The sequence below is a fragment of the Capsella rubella genome, unplaced genomic scaffold (assembly GCF_000375325.1).
Source record: "Capsella rubella cultivar Monte Gargano unplaced genomic scaffold, Caprub1_0 scaffold_1, whole genome shotgun sequence".
In the NCBI taxonomy this organism is placed as follows: domain Eukaryota; kingdom Viridiplantae; phylum Streptophyta; class Magnoliopsida; order Brassicales; family Brassicaceae; genus Capsella; species Capsella rubella.
Window position 1 is genome coordinate 17025655 of NW_006238923.1, and position 25046 is coordinate 17050700.

General features: G+C 33.1%; 6 protein-coding genes across 10 annotated transcripts; all 6 read left to right on the forward strand.

Moving 5' to 3' along the window:
- The first annotated feature begins 2980 nt into the window (after positions 1-2980).
- Positions 2981-4202, forward strand: LOC17897888 (zingipain-2). Its single transcript, XM_006306458.1, has 2 exons — positions 2981-3440; positions 3610-4202. The coding sequence occupies exons 1-2, from the start codon at positions 2981-2983 to the stop codon at positions 4200-4202; spliced, it is 1053 nt and encodes a 350-aa protein (XP_006306520.1).
- A 2468-nt stretch (positions 4203-6670) lies between these two features.
- Positions 6671-7558, forward strand: LOC111832444. The gene is made up of 2 exons (XM_023788766.1): positions 6671-6873; positions 7162-7558. Exons 1-2 carry the CDS (start codon positions 6671-6673, stop codon positions 7556-7558), a joined length of 600 nt encoding a protein of 199 aa, XP_023644534.1.
- Positions 7559-9686: 2128 nt separating this feature from the next.
- LOC17898195 (transcription factor HHO6) lies at positions 9687-11772 on the forward strand. 2 transcript variants are annotated; one of them, XM_023789685.1, is made up of 6 exons: positions 9687-9923; positions 10000-10247; positions 10348-10568; positions 10692-10962; positions 11057-11133; positions 11212-11772. In XM_023789685.1, exons 2-6 carry the CDS (start codon positions 10088-10090, stop codon positions 11488-11490), a joined length of 1008 nt encoding a protein of 335 aa, XP_023645453.1. In that variant the 5' UTR covers positions 9687-9923; positions 10000-10087; the 3' UTR covers positions 11491-11772. The 2 variants fall into 2 exon arrangements, with proteins under 2 accessions (XP_023645453.1, XP_006305302.2); XM_006305240.2 differs by having other exon boundaries at positions 10101-10247.
- Positions 11773-15216: 3444 nt separating this feature from the next.
- On the forward strand, positions 15217-17338 carry LOC17897014 (peroxidase 10). The gene is made up of 4 exons (XM_006305136.2): positions 15217-15534; positions 15954-16145; positions 16268-16433; positions 16611-17338. Exons 1-4 carry the CDS (start codon positions 15238-15240, stop codon positions 17024-17026), a joined length of 1071 nt encoding a protein of 356 aa, XP_006305198.1. The 5' UTR covers positions 15217-15237; the 3' UTR covers positions 17027-17338.
- Positions 17339-19529: 2191 nt separating this feature from the next.
- On the forward strand, positions 19530-22691 carry LOC17899509 (CDPK-related kinase 8). The gene is made up of 11 exons (XM_006303871.2): positions 19530-20256; positions 20390-20520; positions 20646-20687; positions 20778-20886; positions 20974-21052; positions 21154-21450; positions 21549-21664; positions 21746-21853; positions 21946-22008; positions 22099-22266; positions 22361-22691. The coding sequence occupies exons 1-11, from the start codon at positions 19687-19689 to the stop codon at positions 22502-22504; spliced, it is 1827 nt and encodes a 608-aa protein (XP_006303933.1). The 5' UTR covers positions 19530-19686; the 3' UTR covers positions 22505-22691.
- Positions 22692-22814: 123 nt separating this feature from the next.
- LOC17900391 (zinc finger protein ZOP1) lies at positions 22815-24903 on the forward strand. Of its 4 annotated transcripts, XM_023789902.1 has the most exons (6): positions 22815-23077; positions 23266-23466; positions 23569-23653; positions 23985-24034; positions 24130-24225; positions 24318-24415. In XM_023789902.1, the coding sequence occupies exons 1-5, from the start codon at positions 23069-23071 to the stop codon at positions 24223-24225; spliced, it is 441 nt and encodes a 146-aa protein (XP_023645670.1). In that variant the 5' UTR covers positions 22815-23068; the 3' UTR covers positions 24318-24415. The 4 variants fall into 4 exon arrangements, with proteins under 4 accessions (XP_023645670.1, XP_023645672.1, XP_023645671.1 ...); XM_006303248.2 differs by lacking the exon at positions 23985-24034 and having other exon boundaries at positions 22818-23077; positions 24318-24903; XM_023789904.1 differs by lacking the exons at positions 23985-24034; positions 24130-24225; positions 24318-24415 and adding an exon at positions 23733-23970.
- Positions 24904-25046: the final 143 nt, after the last annotated feature.

The window sequence follows — 25046 nt, forward strand, 5'->3', positions numbered from 1 at the left end:
GTTTCTATTATATAAGCATTATTTTTTAGTCAGTTAATTTTATTTAATCAGTTCAAGCTTATAGCTATGTTTCCTGGAAAACATTATATAGGTTTTTATGTTATACATGACTATATTAGTTTTTGCAGTGATAATTGTTTATGTGTTTATTCTATGGTTAAGCTTTTATGGAAGTTTGTTACATAATTCAAAAATTTAAAATTAATAAATTTTAAAATATAAGTCTATAAATTCAAAATTTTCTAAATTTTTAATTAATAACATGTTTTTTTGTTTTTAATTATTTGAATCTGTCACAAATGAAAATGTGGTAAAAAGGTTTCAATTGTTAAATGAGCGTCTGAGTGGTTTTGTAAGATGTTTTAAAGTTTTTACATGACAATTTTATGTCTTTTATAATTTAGTATATGATAGTTTTTTTACTATATTTTTGCCCCCATTGAACAAATTTTCTAGATCCGCCCCTGTGTTGAAGTATGTGTATCGAAAAGCAGAACCAAATTTCAGGTTGGTTAAGTTTCTTTATGCGTTTTGCTTTTAACTCTTGTGCTCAGTGTGCTTAAGCCATTCCAAAAGAAATGCAAAATGCATTTTGACTTGTTCATTCCTTCAGTGTATTGGGAAAGCGACTTGGAAAGTCAATGGAGCTTGTTGCAAAGGAAGTTAAAGATATGTCTCAGCAAGATATCTTAATATTTGAGGACGTAGGAGAATTTACTATTGCTAAACACTCTATGATGCTAACAAACATCAAGGTATCTCATTATGCTATTTTCTTGTGGGATATAAAATGTAGAATTATGATGTAAAGAACTATATTATAGAGAATGTACTGAAATCTTTGTCTGCTTTGGGTTAACATAACTCCTAAACAAATCTTGCTAGTGAAGAAATGATGGTGGTGAAGCATATACAAGATGGCTTAACCAATGAAGAAGTGGAGAGTCCTTAAAAGAATAGAAACGTTGACATATTCGATTCTTTCAATGGATGGTACTAAGAAAACATTTTAGTGTAAATCCCACAAAGAGAGATGTTGTTAGTGTGGTGAGAGGTTCTCTTCTTGTTCTTCTTCTCTTAGTGTGGGGAGATAGAAACAAAAATTGTTGGGCCTGTTTATTCCCCAACACACATACTGAAACGGGGGCTTACTTAAAGACAAATTGACAAAAAACCAAATTGTTGACATATTTGTGTGTGTGTTTTTTGCTTTTGAAAAGAGCAATAAAATTTTGAAATGGTAAAGAGTAGGAAGGAAACGAAAAGAACAGTGGCAGAAAACATAATGATGGGAATGGAATCATACGAAAGTCATGCCGATACCAATTAGAGCATTTGTTGTTGTTGTCGTCACGTGAAATATTCTTATAGAGAATAGTGATAGTTATATTTTGGTATTATTCCATTTGCATAGTTCTTTTGACAAAAATCCAAATGTATATACTTATTGTAGTTACAGCGATATACAGTAATGTATATAACACTATATTTTAACCCCTGGTATACTATGGGGCAAACATTTTAAATTTTTTTTTTTTTTGGGAATTTACTGATTTTGTTGGTGTTTGTTTGATAATTATTAAGATTTTATAATATCAGTCTTAACTAAATCAGTTTGATTCTACATGTCTTATATTGGTATTGTTAAAAAATAGTAAAATGAAGATTGAACTCGTATTGAATTAACAGATTAATGATATTTTTATTTTATAGTAATTAATATCGATTTCAAACCCAACCCATCCTACAATATAATTCGTCAGTGTTATTTTATTTTATTTTATTTTATTAAATATAAAACAATTCACCAAAAATTGAACTAAATGATATACAAATTTAAAGTCTGGATGCTTATTAAGTGAAACGTTCTGCTCACTCGGATTTAAATTCATTTTGATCCTATGTATAATATGACTCTGAATCATTCTTTTAACATTTTTGCGGATTTGAGATGTTGAACACATTCTTTTTATATATGTCTGTTTTAAAAATTTTAATCATAAAATATGAGTGATGTATGTCTGTTTTAAAAATTTAAATCATACAATATGCAGAAAAGCAAAATTAGATTTTATTAATTTTATGTGTTATATGATGATTCAAAAAAAAAAATCAAATCAAACAACTATGATAGGAGAATTATAATTTTAAATCCTCTAAATGTCTATGTATTTCCATTTTTATTTTCTTCCATCTATTTTCCATTTATTTTTAAAGATATTGTATTAAATGCAGTGACATTCTTTGTAAATAGTTTGGAAGTCCAGAATTTATTTCAAAAACTGCTTTAAAATGTTAATATAGATAGGGATAGAAGTTATCACAAATTTTTTTATTTCCAAAAAAAATAAAAAATAAATGATCACAAATACAATAATTATATTTTTTTCTAGTATTAGATTTCTTTCTTCCTTGTCTGATTTGGGGGTGAAAAGTCTTCCTCTTAATGTAAAATATATCTATATTATTCTTTTCTATTTTGCTGGTTTAAGTTAAGTAGCTAAGTACAAATTAAAACTTCAAAGTTTTCAATTTATTGTTGACCTGAAGTATACAGATTTAAAAATAAACTTTCATATTAAGCTTTTTTTTTTGACAGTCCTTGTATATAAATTTAAGTAAACAATTAAACTATATTAAAAGTGTTATCATATATATATTTAGTATAAAAAGTTTAACCATGAAGATGCTCTAAAGTTGTTAGTTATATATATATGTGTTTGCAAACTAGTGAGGGGGGGGGGGGGACAAATATAAGCTAGATCTTATCAATTTTTATTTAGATAATGATATTGTGAAGAAAATACAAAGAATGGAAAGTTATCTTGCTGAAATAAAGGATTAGAATGAATAATAAAGAATGGAAAGTCATTAACTTCCATTTCTTTTCAACATCACAACTCTCATTCCTCAATCTATAAATTATTCTTTCTCTCCATTATCACAACACAAAATCTTTATATTATTCACAAAAACCAAAATGGCGTCGTTAGTAATGTTTGTGTTGGTGGTTCTAATCACTATTTCCATGGATATGAGGGCCTCTCAAGCTACATCTCGTATCACATTGCACGAGCCATCCATTGTTGATTACCACCAGCAATGGATGATTCAATTCTCTCGAGTTTACAAGGATGAATTCGAGAAACAAAGGAGGCTTGAAGTGTTCAAGAAAAACTTGAAATCCATTGAGAACTTCAATAATATGGGGAACCAAAGCTACAAACTTGGCGTCAACGAGTTCACAGATTTGACAGAAGAAGAGTTCTTTGCCACCCACACCGGTCTCGGAGGCATTAACGTAACTTCACTATCAAAACAGCTGCTGGTTAATGAAACGATGTTATCTAAGAATTGGAACGATAGTTATATCGACGGTAAGAGCAAAGACTGGAGAACTGAAGGAGCTGTAACCCCTGTTAAAAGTCAAGGAGCATGTGGTAAGCTTACCTTGATTATATATATATTATAAACACTAAGCCAATACATGCACATAATGTGTTAGGGTTATTATTCCACATAAGTTAGGGTTGTCATGCTAGGTTTATAGTAACCAGATAACTTGTTTCATAATAAATTGATGTAATCGATATATATACATGGGGGCAGGAAGTTGTTGGGCTTTCTCAGCGATTGCAGCGGCGGAAGGTTTAACAAAGATTATCGGCAAAAAACTTGTGTCACTGTCGGAACAACAACTTATAGATTGCGACACAGTTAGCGCTGGTTGCAAGGCGGGACAGTCCTTTGACGCTTTCCAATACATAGTCAAAAGCAAAGGCATTGCTTCAGAAGCAGAATACCCTTACAAAGCGAAAGAGGGGAGCTGCCGTTCCGACATAAGACCCGCGCCAGGCACACAGATCAAAGGGTTCCAACAGGTTCCAAGCAACAACGAGCGTGCGTTGCTCGAGGCCGTATCAAGACAGCCCGTCACGGTGTACATTGACGCCAGGATGACCGGTTTTGGGAATTACAAAGAGGGAGTGTTTGCGTACACTGCACGAAACTGTCAGGAGAAGGTAACTCATGCTGTGACGTTCGTAGGATATGGGACTAGCAATGGGATAAACTACTGGTTGACTAAGAACTCTTGGGGTGAGACTTGGGGAGAAAAGGGTTACATCAGGATTCGTAGAGATGTGGAGCTGCCTCAAGGCATGTGTAATATAGCTCAGTGGGCTTATTATCCGGTTATGTAACTGATTTATATTCAAGTGTTGTGATCATACATCATATATATTTATATGTAGTCTTGGTTATGATTTGTTTACCAGTGCGGTTACATCGCAACAAACTATAATATGTTCATTTCATCGCAACTTAAACTATAGTGATATTTTTAATTGTAATTTTTTTTTGAAAATATGAACTCGGACAATTTTTACATAATTTATAGTATGTAATTCAATTTTATATTTAGAAAACAAAATTGACAATAATTAGAAAATAAATTGACAGTAAATTACAATTATATATATATATATATATATATATATATATATATATATTCACTTATATAAATAATAAACACAAATTCAAATTTATGATTAATAACCTCACTATTTATATTTCAACATCATATGAAACAAAAAATAACGAATATATATGATGCATACTTATAAATTGAAAACATAATGAAAATTAAGGTTATTGTTAAGACATGTTATGAAGTGTATCACAAGCTTAAATATGGCATAAAATTGTTTGATAGATATGAGCTCTAAAACAAAATTCATTTTTACAACAACTAGAACATACATTACTATATATATATATATATATATATATGGTGACTATTAATTTATGAGATTTTGGGACTATATTTTACATGAGAATTTCAAAAAATTATTATCATATTATCTTATCAAATTTTATTATTTTTTACATTGATGTGACTCGTGATCAGCAAAATTTATTAATTCATAGTATTTATTAGTCTATAGAATATTTCTTTATAGAGGTTTTACTCAAATACTTTCTAAGCTTCTTGAAAATATGGCGTTAAGCGATATTTCTTAGAAAAACGCGAAGAAATGCCTCAGTAAGAGAAGACATAATTTCATAAAGGAAACAAACCAGATATGTTCATTGAAAATATTTGATGATAAGAAATATATAATCATATTTTGGAAGACAACCGGAGTACTAAAAGTTTATCTATTAGATTAACAGCCAAAGAACCTCAAAAATGTGACAGTGATATACAAGACCAAGGAGATCATGATCTTTGCTGGACATATGTTAGTTGTAATTTGGTAAGCGCCTCTTGAAATTCCATAGTTGGGATAGCTAATACACACACCATTATGTTCAAGATATGTGCTAGTTTATTGATTTAAATGAGTACAATAGACGACCTCTCAAACGTAAATAAAAAAAGGGTGGGCATCCATGGGCGGATATATGCAAGTCATAAGGGTTGCAAGTGCACCATATAAAATTATATATATTAATGCTAATTTATGTAGGATATTAATTATGCACATAGTCATTTCATTTTTTTCACTAGTTCAATCTATTTCATATTTAGATTAAAAACTTACAGTTACATATTTTCTATAACAATTAAATAGTTTTCATGAGTTTTACTTTATTTCTAATTGAAATATATTTTTAATGCATAATAACTATACTCGTTCTCTTGTTTTTATGATAAAATATACCACAATTTCAATAAATAATCTAAGTAAAATAGATATATTTCTAATCTTGAATTATTTTATAACTAATTTTATTTTTCTTATTATTTCTATGATTTAGTTAATGAGTATTTATCAAATTTTCCACCTGATAAATATTTGTTTTAGATCCGCCGTTGTGGACATCGATGACGGCTAATGTATAAAGAAGATGAGCTGCATAAAATTTATGATATCTTTATATATCAAACCCTTGAAGAAGCACTGGTTAGGCTTCGGACGCACCCGGTTGGTGGAATACTATTAGGGTTCGACAGTTGGGATGATAATGAAATTTATCGCGGCCCCTTGAAAAAAAATACAAGGTTCGTATTGTTTTGAATGTTATTTGATGTATTTTATCGTAATATTTCTCTTAACTAATGATATGGTTTTTTTACTTTCTTTTGGGAAAATTGACCATTTCTTACCCATCATAATCATGAGTGTTCAATTCATAACTAAAATTTTCCTATGTGCAAAAAACATAACTAATCTTTTAACAAATTCAAATTTCATATTCGAACATACTTTGATGATGTTGACCACGTGGTTTATTTTTTAAAAAAAAATCTCTTATTCTTCTCCATTAATATTATCTAAATCTTATTTAAACATATATGTTGATGACGTGGTTTTTTTTTTTTTTTAAATCTCTTATTCTTCTCCATTAACTAAATTTTATTATGATTTTTGACGTAAGAAGCTAAAATCTAATTTTCAACGATTATAAACAAAATCAATCATGTTCATTATATGAAATAAGAGTATATATAGTTAAATAAGAATAGTGTTTTTGTCATTCTACGTATAGAATTTAGCTGGACGGGTAGTCGTATGCAAAAACATAAGTGGCCTACGAAGGAAAATATGTATAAATTTCGTAGTAATCCTATGAAAAAGAAGAATACAAAGTAGATTCTTTGACCGAGAGTATTCTGACAAAACCAATGGAGATGAGAAAAAGATCGATGTGGATCCAACGCAATATGGGTCCTTCCTTAATTACTTCAAAATATTTGAGACTTGTATGTGTATATATATCATCAGCCACTGTGGGAAATGGTACCAATCTCAGTTTCTGGGGTGATACTTGGACTCCCTTTGGTCCCCTATTGCATTTCATTGGAAGCGCAGGCCCTACTGTTTTGAGAATCCCTTTATCAGCCACTGTGGCGGATGCTACCGCTGGCTCCTCTTGGATGCTAGCTCCTCCCAGGTCTGACCACGCTGCTCAGCTTCAGGCTTTTCTCACCACGATCACCCTCCCGCTGAATTCAGAATTGGCAGACTCCTTTGACTGGACTGTAGATAATGCGAATTGCCAAGGTTTCTCTTCCTCTGCAACTTGGCAAGCCATTAGACAAAGAGAGGATATCAAACCTTGGGCTGACTCTATTTGGTATAAAGGTGCAACTCCTAGGAATGCTTTCAACATGTGGATTTCTCAGCTGGATAGATTGCCAACTAGAGCGAGGCTCCTCTCCTGGGGAATGCAGATTGATCCGCTTTGCTGCCTCTGTTCAGCTGAGGTTGAGACAAGGCACCATCTGCTTTTAACCTGTCATTTCAGCCGTTGTATATGGGAAAATGTTTTCTTGAGACTAAAGCTCCCTCCTTTACTCTTCCGTGATTGGAACCACCTTATCTCCTGGACTTTGGTCCAAAACAGATCTCCTCCGCCTACTCTGCGCAAGTTAGTGGCTCAAGCTTCTGTTTATGCGATTTGGAAGCAGCGGAACAATATCCTCCACAACTCTCAGGTTATTACTCCGCTAAGTATCTTCAAGATTATCGATCGAGAGGTTAGAAACTCGATAAGTGCTCGACGGCATAGAAAGAAGTTCAAAGATCTTATGTCCCGTTGGATCATTTAGGTGGAGTATGAATTTCATTCTGCTCTTCGTCCATCTTTTGTTATAATTTGCTTCCTTGTTTTTATGTTTTTTGGCAAGGAACCAATTCTTCTAAGTTTCATTCATGTAAATCTGTTCCCTCATTTATATGATATTTACAATTTTAGCAAAAAAAAATATATATCATCAGAACATCGAATTTGTGAATAAAAATACAAGTGTATATAGGCATATGTTTTAGACGACTGGTTAATGTGGCAAGATTCTTATAAGAGAATCTAACAAAAGCATAAAAATATATATAACAAATAGATAGAGAGATTCGATTGGCCTTTCCAAAATATTTGTCTCGTGTTCGTAAAAATTCGAAGAATATATATATTTGGGCACAACTTTTTCAACAATAACAAAAAAAAATGTATTTTCATGTTATGTTGGTTGGTTTTGTCAGAGGAAACTTATTCTCTGCACATGACATATATGGTGTGGGTCAAAATATACCTAATCATATCCATTATTCTATTGACGAGCAAAAAAAAAAAAAAAGAGCATCACCGTCGAAATAGAATAGTGAAAATAATCAAAATCATACAAATAGATTTGACATTGTGAAAATGTTTTCATATTATTATCTTAGTTACCAAGAAATATATATATACTTGGTATTGAAACAAAAAAAAAAAGAATGATGACTTTAGAATCCTAAAAAACCTTTTATTTATAAAGATGGATACGTGTTGTGAACATGTTGGAAGATGAGAGAGCTAGAGAAAAGCAATTTAGCAAGAAAAGTTATTCTTTGGACGAAAACTTCAACTTCACAAAAGCTTGAAATCGTAAAGTATGAAAATTAAAAAAAATATATATATAACATTTTCTTTGTTGCCGCTAATAATAATGTTCCCATGGTTTTAGTATCTTTGACTTGGGAGACTTTGACGCACACCACAACATCATCTTTGATTTTTTACGCTTTTAACCGACACATAATATATCAATATAACATAACCTCTCTTTTTTTTTAATCTACCTATAATTATAATTTCATAATAACCATATTATTAAATTTTGTTGGACCGACGTTACGGAAAAAAAAGTAAAGAAAAAGAGGTGAGGGTAATAATAATAAGGCTATTCAAAATCTGATGCTATGAGTTATTATTATTACTAATCACCAACAAGAAAACTAAAGTCATTGGTTCAAAAACATAAATGAAAATCTAACTGCATTTGTAGTAATCCAAAGTACCAAAACCATCACCTTTATTAACAAATTCATTCCTAGGTTAAAAGATTTTTAAAGAAGGTAATTTACAACAACAAGTGACATATGTTTTTTTTTTTCTTTTGAACTGAGACATATGTATTTATCGATCGTCAAAATTTAAACTGTTGAAGTTTTTTTTCTTTTGCACATACAAATGTCAAATGGTCCAACATTGAATGCAAGAGAAAGTGATGTTTCAAATAACGTTAAAAAAAATTATTTGGACAAACAAAAAAGGGGAATTCTCTTAAATCCTTATTAAAAAATAATTATATCTATATTTTTTCTTAATGTCACGAAGTATATAAATCTGATTTAATTATGGTACTTTTTATTTTGTCATTATAAATTTTATCAAATGATTAATAAACTATATACGCCATCGGAAACAAGTCTAAATATAAACCGATAAAAATATAGATTTTTTTCAGAGACAAGAATTTTGAAAAAAAGACTAAAAATACAAATCATAACCGATAAAACCAAGTTTTTACTAATTAAATTTTCATACTATTTTTTCAGAAAAAAAAAAAATTCATTCTATTTACTCTCGTAAACTAATACCTTAAATTTACCTTTCTAGCTAGATTATTTTTTAAGATGAAAGGAGGTTTTTTTAATAACCCACTTTCTTATTTTTTTCCATTTTTGTGAAAAGTTTTAAACTGACTAATTTCAAAAAATGGTGTGTGAATGGTGAAAAAATAGGTTGTAAAACCACTAATTTCAGTGTGAATGGTAAAAAGTAAATATACATATTTTTTAAAAAATGGAGGAGCTTTAAAGCATTGAAAAAAATCACGAGTTTGGTATGAGTAAAAGAAACGAGTCCAACTAGTGAAGCAAAGCTGTAAAAAAAACTCAAAACAGAGTTAGCTGAAATAAAGAGTTTGAGAGATACGCGACGAAGCGAAGAGTTTTTGTGATATCTCTCAAAACTCAAAAAGAAAAGAAAAGAAAAGATAGATAGAGAGATACCCTACAAAGGCCATAACACAGAATCTTCTAGCTTTCTTCTTCCTTCCTTCAATCAATCTTCTCTCTCTCTATATCAAAAAGATTCCCCACCCAAACATGCTTCTCTTTCTATATAATCGCTTCACATAGATCTCATCTCAGGTTTTTTCTTTATTCTCACACTCTCCTTCTATGTTCTTCTCTACCTTTGCTTACTCTGTTATTTTTTTCATCAAAGAGAGTTGCTTTGAGATCATGACGACGAGCTAGTTCTTGAAAAGTTTGAGTTTTTTTTCTCTTTCATCGAGAAATTGAAAAAAATAAAAATGGGTTCTTTAGGCGATGAGCTGAGTTTGGGATCGATCTGTGGTTCTCAGAGAGGAGTTTCGAAGATCATTATGAATGTTGAGAAGCTTGAAGAAGAGAAGAGAAAGATCGAAAGCTCTCAACTTGAGCTTCCTCTGTCTCTGCAGATTTTAAACGATGGTTCGATTGCTTTTGATTTTGATGATCTCTCTGTTTCTCGGGTTTAAAGCTTCCAAATTTTATGGATTTTGGTTACTAAATTTGAGTTTTTTGTTTGCAGCGATTTTGTATCTCAAGGAGGAGAATAAGAGATGTTCAGAGATGGATACTCAACCATTGTTGAAAGATTTCATTTCTCTTGATAAGCCTATTCGAGAAGAGATTGATGATATGCAATTGTTGAAGAGGGATGAGCTAACGAGGGAGAAGAAGTTTCAGCAATGGAGAGCTAATGATGATCACATCTCAAACACTAAGATCAAGAACAAGCTAGCGATTCAGGTAAAACCCTGAAACTGAGATAGCATTTGGGGAATTGGATGACACAACAAAGTATGTGTTTTTAAGATGAATCAAGGACAAAGGACTGAGTTTTGCCATTGTTGTTTGGTCTAATTGTTGCAGAGAAATGGGGAGAAATCTTCTATGTTGTTGATTCCAAAAGTAGAAACTGGTTTAGGCCTCGGTTTAACTACGAGTTCGATGAGAAGAAAAGGCGTTGTTGCCTCTTGTGGCTTTAGTTCTTCTGACTCTATGTCACAACCACAGCCATTACCACCACCACAACAACCAGCATTTCTTCAGCAGCAAGCTTTGCGGAAGCAAAGAAGGTGTTGGACTCCTGAGTTGCATCGCCGTTTTGTTGATGCCTTGCAACAGCTCGGTGGACCTGGAGGTAAAAAGCTGACTAATCATCTTTTTGTGTTCTTGAGTTTGGTACTTAAATACAGAATGTGTTGTAAGCTTTGTCTGTTTTGTGTAAAAAACAGTGGCAACTCCTAAACAAATTAGAGAGCATATGCAAGAAGAAGGCTTAACCAATGATGAAGTGAAGAGTCACTTACAGGTAACTAAAAAGCATATAGATACAATCTTTGATTCATGCAATGACTTTACTAAAAAACCATCTTTCCTTTTTCTTTAGAAATACCGGCTACACATCAGGAAGCCGAATTCGAATGCGGAGAAACAATCAGCAGTTGTTCTAGGATTTAACTTGTGGAATTCATCATCACAAGAGGAGGAAGAAACAGGTGAAGGAGGAGGAGAGTCATTAAAGATAATCAATTCGCAATCGGATTCTCCTCAAGGTCCTCTGCAGTTGCCTTCTACAACAACTACAACAGGAGGAGATAGTAGCATGGAAGATGTAGAAGATGCTAAATCCGAGAGCTATCAGGTGGAGAGACTGAGATCACCATAAATCTCATTCCTTTTGACAAAAGAAACCAAACTCTTGATCCCGGTTTTGTTATTTTGGGTTCATCACTTCTTCTATTAGTAGTGAATGAGAACAATAATTATAGAAAGGTTTATAGATATATATATAGAGAGAGAAGAGAAAAAAGAACAAAGAGAGAGCAATATAGAGTGAGTGAGGATGGTTTTTACATTATTATTAGCTTATTTTGTGTACGGCTTTTTTTGGTTGGGGTTTTGAATGAGGCAATTATCCAAAGTAATAATATTTATGTTTGATTCATCATTTTTAGTTCACAACAAAACAAAAGGGCGAATATGAGTTAGGTTGAATGTTGGGTTTTTCTAGATTTGGAACGCATAATACTATAGGGAGGGACAGAGACATGAGCATGTGTTTGGTTTTATATTCGGATTCATATTGTAAGATATTTGCTTTGAATTGTTATTTTTGTTTTATCATATGCTTTGAAATAATGGTCTTTCAACGCTCACCTAATCAATCATGCGGTCGTTCGTTCCATCAACCAAAAGGGTCTTTACCTTTGACCGACGGATACGTACTATATACATTTTTATTTATTTATTTATTACTATAAGAAAAAAAAATATTCAACAAGAGATATTTTAAGTTTGAACTTCGAGTAAATTTTGGTCATGATTAATAATTAATTAGATTCTTAGATTTCTTCAAACTCAAGAAACTGGTTATTGTCTGGTTTCCACATTTGAAATTCGTTGGCGGTAGGTTCTCGTCGAGTTTCAGTTCATGAACAGGCAAATCTAACCCATCTCAAAGTACATTTATGAACAAAGATCCTATATAAGGTTACGATAAGGCATAAAGTTTCCGAGTTTAAGCATCATAAATTTGTCTTAAGTATTGTATGCTCTCTTAACATTTAGAGAACCATTTTGAATCTCTATTACGACATTTTTTCGTGGATTTTGAAAATCAGGTCCGGTCTTAAGAGTATTGAGTATGAAAAGAAAAATTGTGGGCTCACTTTTGGTATAGTTATCGTTTATAGTTAGAAGCATATAAAACATGTTTCAATGGAGAAAACTCCTTTCATGCCCAATTACTTTTGTTGGCCATCTTTGTCGTCTCGGATACTCTCACATGCAACTAAGCTAAGAAATAATAAGGTCAAGCTGAAAATTTGATCCATGTAATTTAGATGACAATGGAGATAATTTCATGCAATTTTTATTTTGAGAAGGTCGTTAATAGATAGTTGTTGTGAAGAACTGATTTGTAATCGATACAACATAAAATAATTTCAATGAGAGCCGACATATAGCTAGTTAGGAAGAACCGGAAAACGCTTTGGTCGAGCTTGTTTATCAAATTCCAAAAATTCATATATGAACTTCGGCTCAACATATATATATATATATATATATATATATATTCCTTTAATTTATTTTTAAAAGAACTTGTTTCAATTTGTTATATTTTTTATTTTTAATCAAGAATAGCCATCAAAACCAACACTGCAATGAATATTCAAAGATGTATCGTCTAGTAATTGTTTGCTAAAAAACTCACAGATATATAATCGATACTTTTTTATTGATTAATAGCGATAATAAATTTTGAAACGACAAAAGTATATTGTTAGGACTTAGGAGTATTTTTAAAGCAACATGTGGTATTCTTAAATGTAATAAAAATCATATTTTATGTCATTTATAATTTACGCATGCACAGTTCTGATTTGAACTTGGATAATGACTCAATGGCAATATTACACAAAGTTTGTGTCACAAACCACTAACTAAACCATAAACTTCTGTCAATGGAATAGTATTTTTTTCCCTTTTAAATGAAGAAGGGGGTGATTATTCTATATATAGTTTATAGTAAAGCAAACATAATTATGGATTGCCACAAGTGGTTCATATTCATAAAATGTGATCAATCCACTTTAGTTGTGAAATAGAAAGTTGGAAGCTCTGGCCAACCAATGGAAGCAAAGACTTGGGTTCTCAAGTCGTCGAGTACACTAGCTATAGTTTCGACTAAAGCTTCCAACATGGGTAGTGGAATTTGTTGCGCAATCCTCTTGATGTCAAATATTTGACTATCTAATGAAATTCTTACCTATATACTACTCGTTTTGAAAAGTGATGAACAAGCAAGTGTGATGAATTTGTAACAAATTGAACTACAAAAATAACCTTAAACAAAAGTAAGAACAAAAAATACAAACTAACAAGGGTTTAGAGCGTAATTATTTTCCTAGCTATTTACCAAAATGACCTTTATTAAACTTTAATGTTAAGAGTATTTATATTGTTGACGCCAAGAAAAATCAGCATCGTATTCGTATGTTTAAGTTTCGTCTGTTTTTAAGTTTGTTCATGGACATCTACCTCTACGGCGACCGCATGAGAATATATAAACCTTCGTCATAGGTGAGACGGTCATATATATACTCATATCACTCAGATACCGATGTAATGCTTTTTGAGTACTCAAGTAAAAGATCACAGCTCAAAACTTGGGGTAAACAAATTATTGTAAAAAAAATTCTCTAAATCTTATTATATGTAACGCTCTTCGAGCCTAAAACACAAATTAAAGAATCATGGCCCTTAGAATAATTATATTAAAAAAAATTGCGTCACAGAAGTTTAAACTTAGAAAAATTAGACCAAAAGAAAAAAGAGAAGGTCTAATATTATACCAAATTACTCTTCTCAAAATTTAACCTTAGATATATATATACTTGAAAGAATGTTACTAGTAAACACAAGCTTATTGGTTTTAGGTTTGGATGGGACAAATAGCTTGTGAGTAAATAATTGATATCTCACTTTACTTGGTTCTTTAATCCTAATAAAAGCTAATATCCGATCTTGTGTTAAAGACTTACTTGTTTCTTCTATATTTAGAGCAAATAAAGAAGAGTAAAAACATTTTCTTGTCTTTCTCTATTTCTTTTGTTTCTCGTACCAACTAACAACAATGATAAAACGGATTTGTTAGCATGAAATATATGTGTATATATAAACAATGTTGACAACAAAAAAAAAAAAAAAACACTTGACATAAATATAACGGGCTGCATAAAATAATTTTTGCTATACACAAATTAAAATCAGGGTTGTTTGTTTTGTATTTCTATCCAAACATGCAAAATAATTATTCAGTTTCTCTATCAAATACATTATGTTAAATTTTGATATTTAAGGTCTTATAGAAAGTACAACATTCATTGTACAAGAGGAAATACATTGGCTGCGTAACTGCGTTGAAGTCGCCTTATGCTCGCAAGGTTATCAATAAGAAAGGAAAGTGCGGCATTATATGATTTATTTTAGATTATTTCTGCACTAATCCTCCCACTATTCAAAACTTGAGCACAAAATTTTGGTTTTTAATTGAAAGTGTGTATGACGTTAACAGAGAACATTCGAAAAGTTTGTATGATATGACATCTTAACTCGAGAAAATAATCACATGCTAAAATGGCGAGAAAAAAAACCATTTACTTTGTCAAGTGACTGAACTAAAAGACAGAAACCTAATATTACAAAATCATCAAATTTTAATCCACTAGATTATCTTATTTATAGTGGCACTCCCACTTTCTTAACTATGCATGCATCTCCTATGCGCACCCTTGTTAAGGCTAATATAATTAATTTAAAATACACCTTGGTTTGGTGTATAAATACAAGCTAAAATCATCGTAGCAATACACAATCAATCTACGATCAATCTATCTTTTATTTCATCATCATGGACTACACAAAGATTTCGTATTGGTCTATATCTTACCTAGCAATCTTAACTCTTTTCTTCAAAGACTTTGTCTTCTCGTTTCCTTCGGGGTATAACAATGGTTATAACAACCATGGTAATTATAACAAAGGTCACGGATACGGACTAACTAGCGATCTCAACTATCGATTCTACGATCGGTCTTGTCCTCGTCTTCAGATGATTGTTAAGTCCGGAGTTTGGAGAGCTTTTAAAGATGATTCTAGAATCGCTGCGTCTCTTCTCCGACTCCATTTCCATGATTGTTTTGTCAATGTAAGTAGTTTTGTATCTTTACGTGACATTTCTTTTTCTTTGTTTAATGTTTTACGCATGCATATATAGTAGTGGATTATATATCACTATTCACACATATATACTCTTTATATATATATAACTCGTGTATGTATTATAAAAACTAATCAAGCCATTTTAGTGAAAACTATACTACTCAGCTACTAAAATTTTACAAAATTTTTACATCAAACACAAAAAGAGCTCTTTAGGCATACATACATACACATCAGCATTTTTTTTTTTTTTGTAATCTGTTTTAGTATAGGAAAGATACATATTAGAGTAGAAGCCACTAGTTAGACTAAGGCTTTGTATATGTACATAAATGTATCAAACATATTTATCTCTATATATGTATATAACTAGGAAAAAGGATGTAATTAAATTGTATGTTGTAGGGATGTGATGGATCTATACTTCTGAATGATTCCGAGGACTTCAAAGGAGAGAAGAACGCTCGTCCAAACCGAAACTCAGTCCGTGGCTTCGAAGTCATTGAAGACATTAAATCTGACATCGAAAGTTCTTGTCCCTTAACTGTTTCATGCGCAGACATAGTTGCCCTTGCGGCCAGAGAAGCCGTCGTCCTCGTGCGTGTGATCTTGAAACCCCTAGCTAATCATTAATCTGAATTGTAACAATATATTGTAATGAAATAACCAAAACATTATCTATTGGTTCATTACTTATGATTTGGTTATATGCCATGCAGACCGGAGGGCCGTTTTGGTCGGTGCCTTTGGGGCGAAGGGACTCTTTAACGGCGAGTGAGCAAGCGGCAAATACAAATCTGCCATCTCCGTTTGAGCCATTGGAGAATATAACGGCCAAGTTTGTAAACCTTGGACTCGATCTCAAGGATGTTGTTGTCCTCTCAGGTTTGGTTAATTCTTTGATTTTGGTTTTAATTAAATTACCCAAAATATTACTTATTCTAAAGCAAAAAATAAAAGTTAGAATATATTTTACATGATTAATTTGAACTTTTTGATCCAAAAAGAGAAAAAAAAAGATTAATTTGAACTTATGTTATCTATGACTATTCGTGTATGTAGGAGCACATACTATAGGATTTGCTCAATGTTTCGTGTTCAAGCACAGGCTCTTCAACTTCAAGGGCTCGGGCCAGCCTGATCCAAACCTAGCCGCTTCCTCGGCTCTTCTCTCTACACTAAAGGACACGTGTCCTAACGTGGACTCTTCCAACTCTAAGCTCGCGGCTCTTGACGCAGCTAGCTCGGTCAAGTTTGACAATGCTTACTACGTGAACTTGATGAATAACATAGGACTGTTGGATTCCGACCAAACCCTAATGACGGATCCTACAGCCGCCGCCATGGTGAAATCGTACAGCGAGAATCCGTACTTGTTCTCGAGGGACTTTGCAGTTTCAATGGTTAAAATGGGGAATGTCGGTGTTCTGACCGGAAGTGATGGAGTGATTAGAGCAAAATGTGGATTTCCAGGTTAAGTTATATAGCCTTGTTTGAACGTACGTAAAACACTTAATATCATCAATCTATAACATATCTAGAAATATTCTAGCATTTAAATATAAATCATATAGACCAAAGTCCATGAATAAAATATATATGTTTATATATAATGGTGTAAAATCAGCCTTATGTATCTACATATCGATCACAGAGACGAAACTACTTGGAGTTGTATGTGTGTTTGTGTGTAATGGAATGTGTCTTTGTACTTGTATCAACATAAAATAGTCATAGTTCTCGATTTGGTTTGTTCTAATAATAATTTCGGGAAACATATTTCTTACAAATTGTTGAAATATCAAAGATATAAACATATAGATTTCTGTAAAAAAAATCATTGAAAGATAACGTGTATTATATAAATTATATACGATCTGTCACAACAACTACAAACACCTTTAGATATGTAGTTGGAGTCTTGTAAATTCCTTAATACAATTGAAGAAAAATGGTTAAATGATGAAATTTACATATATAGTTGACAAAGAACTGATGAAACTACATATATCCATCAAACCCAAAAATACAAGCAAACCACATTTCAAATCACACTTTACATTCAGAATTAAAGCCTATAATTATCAGACAAATACGTCGTTTAATATAGATTGAAAAAAGGCAATTAAGCATTGAATGATGATATGCACTTCCATAAATTCCAAATGGAAGCAACTAACTTTGTAGGTATTGTTTGTTGATTAGTGAGTGGAAGAGATAGATTTATAAATCATTAATTATCTTCAACGACTTCATGAGATTATCATCAGGACGAGAGTTAGTGGAAGGAATGAGAAATACATCATCATATAAGCTAAATTTTTAAAAATGTTTTAAATCTATTATCCATATCGTATCGTCTAAATACAAAAGAGTAGTTAGGTTATATACATCATCATCAAGTTATATTACAAGTAAAACACACACTGCCAAGATAAATATACTATAATTTATACTCATAAGCTAAAGAATTATTTGTTCATATATGAGATTATTTTTTTACTTAGATATTTTACTAATTATTTATTTCTTGATCAGGTTTAATTTAACCTAATTAAAGAATGTGTGTGCTTAAAAAAAAAAATTGTGTGTACTAAAAAGGTTGACCAAAAAAATGTGTGTTTCAACTTTCAATACAGAGGTGGTCAGACGGGATGCTTATTAGACCATAGTAAAAGTTACTTCTTGAACGTTTTAATAAATTAGGTGTTCTTGTTACTAAACCGATTCAAACAGCTTTAAGCAATCATAAACGGCCATATTATAAATATCGTTAGTCAATTATTATTTAATTTATAATTTATTTTAATGTATTTTTCTGATTTTTTGCTACATAGATTTAAATGTAAGTTTTAACTCCATATACATTGTTATCAGAATTCGTATGTTGTTTAATATCAATTAAATGAATGCTTTTGTCTAATTCTTGTTTATGATATAATACTTTCATTTTTTAATGGATGGTTTGATCATTTTTTTCTATAATATCATATATATATATATATATATATATATATATTGTTTTTGGTTGTTAACGGTTAAACCATCTAAAACCGTTTAGGTTTTAATTATGCGTTCTAGCGTTTTTTGAAATAAAAAGTAGTTAATGATCATTTTTTCTTAATTACTAGCTAAATTCTTGTTAGTAACATTTGTGAATAATAACTCGTTAAATATCAAATATGTACAATTTTCTAATTACATTGGTTCAACTGATGAAATTTTTAAAATTTGATTAGCTTCCGAATGGTTTCAAATAAAGCAAAAGTGACATTGAAGAAAATTTGTAAACCGAAATCAAAATGTGGACTTGATTTACAGAATACCATGGTCTATGTGTTTTTTTTTTCGGCTCGTCCGGTGTAACCCATACAATTCGGGTCGATTGAGTAAATCAATATCACTTGTTATCCTTGAGATAGGTAACTGACATTATAGGTTCGAGAAAAATCGCAAATTTTGGACATGTCTCTTGGAGCATCAGTCAATGATTGGAGAATTCACGGTACACTGTCTAGGCAACTTTGAATAATGCTTGTTGGGAAGAGAGTCTCAATATCTAATCTCACATAATTACAACTTCCTCACAATACATAACCTTGTAGAAGTGTATGTGTACAAGGTCAAATACTATATAGTATATTTACTATGAATAGTAAATAAAATCCTTAATTGTACCCACCAACTGTCCAGCTATACATATCTTTCCCTCTTTTTTTGACAGCAGCTATATTTTCTTTCTCTAATTTAAACCTTTCTGTTACTTCATTCAATTCACAATTAACTCAAAAACTCGTACAAAAATTATGAGATCTCACTACCGTTGAAAAAAATGACTCTTTTCATTTTTAAAATAACAGATCGGGAATTTTTTTGAAAAAAAATTGGGCAATAAATTAAGGCCATTAATACGTGGCCGAAAGCAACTAAATTTACTAACCAATGCACACATCTACTTCTTCTTCTTCTTCTTCTTCTTCTTCCAACTTCACTCAGATTCAAAATTCAATTCTAACAGTTTCACATCTTCCTCTGTTTCTCTCTCTCTCTCTCTTCTCTAAAAACCATAACTTTGATGGCATTATTGTGATTTTTTTCGTAAAGTAAGCTCCTTTTTCTTAAACTTTCGCCGGAGAATATGGGAGGCTGTACTTCCAAACCCTCTACCTCTTCCGGTAGACCGAACCCTTTCGCTCCCGGTAACGAATATCCCCAAATTGACGATTTTGCCACTACCCATCCCGGTAAATCACCACTTCCCGCCCCTTCCGCCGCAAAGGCCTCTCCTTTCTTTCCCTTTTACACGCCCAGCCCTGCTCGCCACCGCCGCAATAGGAGTCGTGATGTCGGCGACGGTGGAGAGAGAGGAGAGAGCAAGAGCCAGACCAGCACGCCGCTCCGTCAATTACGCCGTGCGTTTCACCCTCCGTCTCCGGCGAAACACATAAGGGCGGCGATACGGCGGAGGAGAGGGAGAAAGGAGGCTGCTTTATCGACGTCCCAGCAGGCGACGAAGAATCCGACGCAGGAGGAGGAAGAGGAGGTTGGGCTTGACAAAAGATTTGGGTTTTCTAAGGATTTTCACAACAGAGTAGAATTAGGGGAAGAGATTGGTCGAGGACATTTTGGGTACACTTGCTCTGCTAAATTTAAGAAAGGAGAGCTCAAAGGTCAAGTGGTTGCTGTTAAGATCATCCCAAAATCTAAGGTCAAAGAACTTGACATTTTACTCTTTTTCGAAATCCTCATTTAGCTTTAGTTTATTGCTCTTTATTAGATTGCATATACTTTGTTATAGTGTCAGTTGATAAAAATAGAATGTGTTGATTCTTTCTTGGCAGATGACAACTGCAATTGCTATAGAAGATGTGAGAAGGGAAGTGAAGATTCTACAGGCTCTATCTGGACATAAGAATCTGGTTCAATTCTATGATGCATTTGAGGACAGTGCAAACGTCTACATTGCAATGGAGTAAGACAATTATGTTATTGTAATATATCATCATTTTGTTCCTTGTTCGATGTAGGATTTAGTTTCGAATTTGGTAAAGAGAACATATTGTTGCATTATGGGATTTAAGTAGTTTGTATTTGCAGGCTATGTGAAGGTGGTGAACTTCTTGACAGAATACTAGCAAGGTGTGTGCTACTAAAAACGTATTTGATACTTATGCTTAAGATTGTGCTGATTTATATGGGGAGTTTCATCTTTGCTTTTTTTTTTAATAGGGGAGGGAAATACTCAGAGAATGATGCAAAACCAGTGATTATACAAATCCTAAATGTGGTAGCTTTCTGTCATCTCCAAGGAGTTGTTCATCGAGATCTTAAACCAGAGGTGAGGCACAATTTTCTTTGAACTGGAAACAAGATTATCTCCTACTTTATGTGCAGAATGTTTTGTTGATTACTGCTTTATCATCAGAACTTCTTGTACACTACCAAGGAGGAGAATTCTCAGCTTAAAGCCATAGACTTTGGCTTATCAGACTTTGTCAGACCAGGTTCAATATCACACATTTTACTCTCTCACTGTTTCTTTGATTCTTTTTTCTTATGGTTACTAAACTAAAAAAATGGTCTTTTCTGCCCTTTATTTTGAAAGATGAAAGATTGAACGATATAGTGGGAAGTGCATACTACGTAGCTCCTGAAGTTCTACACAGATCATATACAACAGAAGCGGATGTATGGAGCATTGGAGTCATAGCATACATTCTACTATGTGGTAGCCGTCCGTTTTGGGCAAGAACCGAATCTGGAATTTTCAGAGCAGTTCTTAAAGCTGACCCGAGTTTCGATGAACCTCCTTGGCCCTTCTTGTCTTTTGAGGCTAAAGACTTTGTTAAGCGGTTATTGTTTAAGGATCCCCGGAGAAGAATGTCAGCCTCCCAAGCCTTGAGTCAGTTATTTTTAAATTCACAGCTCTTTATAGATTTATGTCTTCTGTCTTTTGGTAATCATAAATCACCAAATCCAGTTCCATATTACTTTTTTCAGTGCATCCTTGGATCCGAGGATATAATACGGACATGAATATCCCTTTCGATATCTTGATCTTTAGACAGATGAAGGCGTACTTGCGATCTTCTCCATTGCGCAAAGCTGCTTTGAGGGTATGTTTTAAGCTCTTTTTGAAAGTGTTGAAAAGAACACTGAAGACTATTTCCTCACTATTATGTGATTTCTTTTAACAGGCTCTGTCTAAGACTTTAATCAAAGATGAAGTTCTGTACCTGAAAACTCAATTTTCTCTCCTTGCACCAAACAAAGATGGCCTAATCACAATGGATAGCATTAGACTGGTTTGTGACACTGCAACTCATGTTCCTGTTTAAGACATAAAGAAACACCGTAATAACTAAATCCCCGTTGTGATTTTGTTTTTTTCGGACAGGCACTTGCAAGCAATGCCACAGACGCAATGAAGGAATCTCGGATCCCAGAGTTTCTTGCTTTGGTAATATACATCTCTGTGTTTTCTTGCATTTTGATAAATGCTTTTACCAGTTTGGTGTTAATGCCCTTTCAATGACTGGCTCTTATACAGCTAAATGGACTTCAATACAGAGGAATGGATTTTGAAGAGTTTTATGCAGCTGCAATTAACGTCCATCAGCACGAGTCGCTTGATTGTTGGGAACAGAGCATTCGACATGCTTACGAGCTTTTCGACAAGAATGGAAACCGAGCTATTGTCATTGAAGAACTTGCCTCTGTAAGTCTTAAGTTTGACACTCAGCTTATAATAAACAGTGTCTTTAAACCAAAAGACATATCCTCCTTATAGCTGACATGTTCTGAATTCACAGGAACTTGGTGTTGGACCAGCTATAACCGTACATTCAGTTCTAAACGACTGGATCAGACACACAGATGGGAAACTGAGCTTCTTCGGGTTTGTCAAACTGTTACATGGAGTCTCTGTTCGACCCTCGGTGAAAACCACACGGTGAAGATATAGTGAAACAAACGTGAAATCGATAAAAAAAGAAGATGTCAAAAACTTTACTCTGATTCTTGGATTGGAATTGGAAATGTAATAGTTTTAGTTCAGGACTGTAAAAGGACAAGAGCACTTCTCCGAATATTGTTGTAATAATAATATACAGTAACCACAGTGACTTTCATTTTCTATGTGAAGTCGAGCAAAAGTTATAAAAAAAAAACAGAGGATTCACAAATATTTCAATTTTGATAGCTTGGTTACTTCCGGTTTGCAACTGTCTTTAATTTGTGAGACTCTGAGTCGGCTTCACCAATACAAACCGGTTCAAGAGATACAAAAAAATTAGATTTTTTCCCATTCGCTTCTCTTCTTCTCCTCTTTGAGTTTTCTTCGATTCGAGTTTAAGGAATTAGGGTTTCTAATCATTCTCTATCTCTCTCTTCTCTCACTCGAGGATTTGTTTCATCAGTTGGGTTCTGGATCCTGATAAAAATTTGTCCTTTTGATTCCGGCAACTTCGTTTTGTGAATTTAAAGCTTGGATTCAATCTTCATCTCCCTGATCGACAGCCATGACTGAGGTAAATCAAAATTCGCATCTTTTCTCTCTACTTTATGTACAATTCCCTTCGAATTACGAAATCCTTTTATAAAAACTGTTCAAATTATCAATCTTTTTCGAAACCCTTGTTCTTCGCTAGATGTCTCTTGCTTCGTAATTGAATTTGATCTTGAGTTTGGTTTTTTTGATCTTTTTGGTGTTTGGCAGTACTGGGTTAGCCAAGGGAACAAATGGTGCGATTTCTGTAAGATCTGGATACAGAACAATCCAACAAGTATTAGAAACCATGAGCTTGGTAAGCGTCATAAAGAATGCGTCGATAAGAAGCTCACTGATATGCGTGAGAAGAGTGCAGCCAAAGACAAGGAGCTCAAGAAAAACGAAAAATTGCTTCAACAGATCGAAGCTGTGAGTAATCGATATATCAAACACTCAATTCTTGTTTCTTTGCCCATGATAATTATGTAACGTTTGTTTCTAATTCCAATGTTTTTCTTTGACTTATTTCAGAAAGCAACTCGTAGCTATCAGCAAGATATAGCAACTGCTCAGCAAGTAGCAAAAGCAAACGGTGCACCAGAGGATGGTACAGCCGGTATGTATCTCTCTATGATTCTTATGATTGCTTTTTATTATTTATTTGATGTCATTAGTAAGTTTGTTGTTCAACATAGCTGTTATGTTCAGGGTTGTTGCTTAGCTTTGGATCTGTTTGTTAGAGACTAACATACTGAGGTCGTAGAGGAAAATGAGCTGCCTTTTCTTAAAAATGTCTGTGTAATCCATGAAAATGGATTTGTGAATTGCCAACTTTTGACCAAAAGTATGAACAAACCAGGCAGTGTTCTGATTCTTCCATTTGTCATGTTACCCATCTTTGCAAAAGACTTTTTGACTTATAAGTTTTAATGCCTATAAATCTATAGAGAATCATCACCAGAGAGCAAAACGGTTCCCTCTTTTGAGTCACTCTCAGGTTCTTTCATCATTTTGATTGGCATATTTCCTATAGCCTTTCATTCATAGATATGTTTTTCTTCGTTTCGTGTTGTAATTATATTGTTATGGCAGGTTGGATGCTTGACAGTGCTTCGGGCTATTATTACAACCAGACCAATGGTCTGCACTATGATTCAAAGTCTGGATTCTATTACAGTGATTCAATAGGTATGTGATGGTAATAGAGCTGCTTTCTACTTGCTTTCAGATATAATCCTATATGGGTTTTTGTATGTTTGCTCACACGTCTAATGACACAGGCCATTGGGTGACACAAGACGAGGCATACGCTGCGGTTAAAACTTCATCTGATAAAGGAACTAAAGTACCTTTGGTTAAAAAGCCTATGGTACCTTCTTCAGAAGCTGGAACAAGTGTGGTGAAACCACCTGGCCGCCTTGTCTCAGCTTCATTAAACCCTAAAAGAGCTGTGAAAGGAGCTCCCTCATCTGTGGATCTGGGCAACAACAAGAGAAAGAGACAAGATGAGAAACCAAAGAAAGTATCCGCAGAAGAGAAAGCTGCATTGAAGGCGAGAGAAGCTGCTAGGAAACGAGTTGAAGAGAGAGAAAAGCCATTGCTCGGTCTTTACAATAGACCTTTTTGATGCATCACTCTGTAGAAGGGAGGCTAAGCTGAGAAGAGATATGATTGATCACATTGCGGTGGTTATTTCGGTTATTCCTACATAACGTTTATTCCAAGACTCTCTGGTAACTCCCGGAGGGATTTGTCTTGTGTTCTTCTAACTGTTGTTCCAAACAAATCAATTTCCTCTTTGTTGTACAAATAGATTCAATTTTTTTGTCAGAGTGATGGAGTGGAAATCCCCACCTTTTACCAGAATGTTGATGAAAGACACAAAAGTTCTGACATTCTGAGACACTTCACAAAATTACATTAATTAAGCCTATCTTGTAAGGTTTTTACAAGAAGGTCGAAAACTTTTTGGATTCATCACTTCCTTATAAAATCAGAAGTTTTTCAAG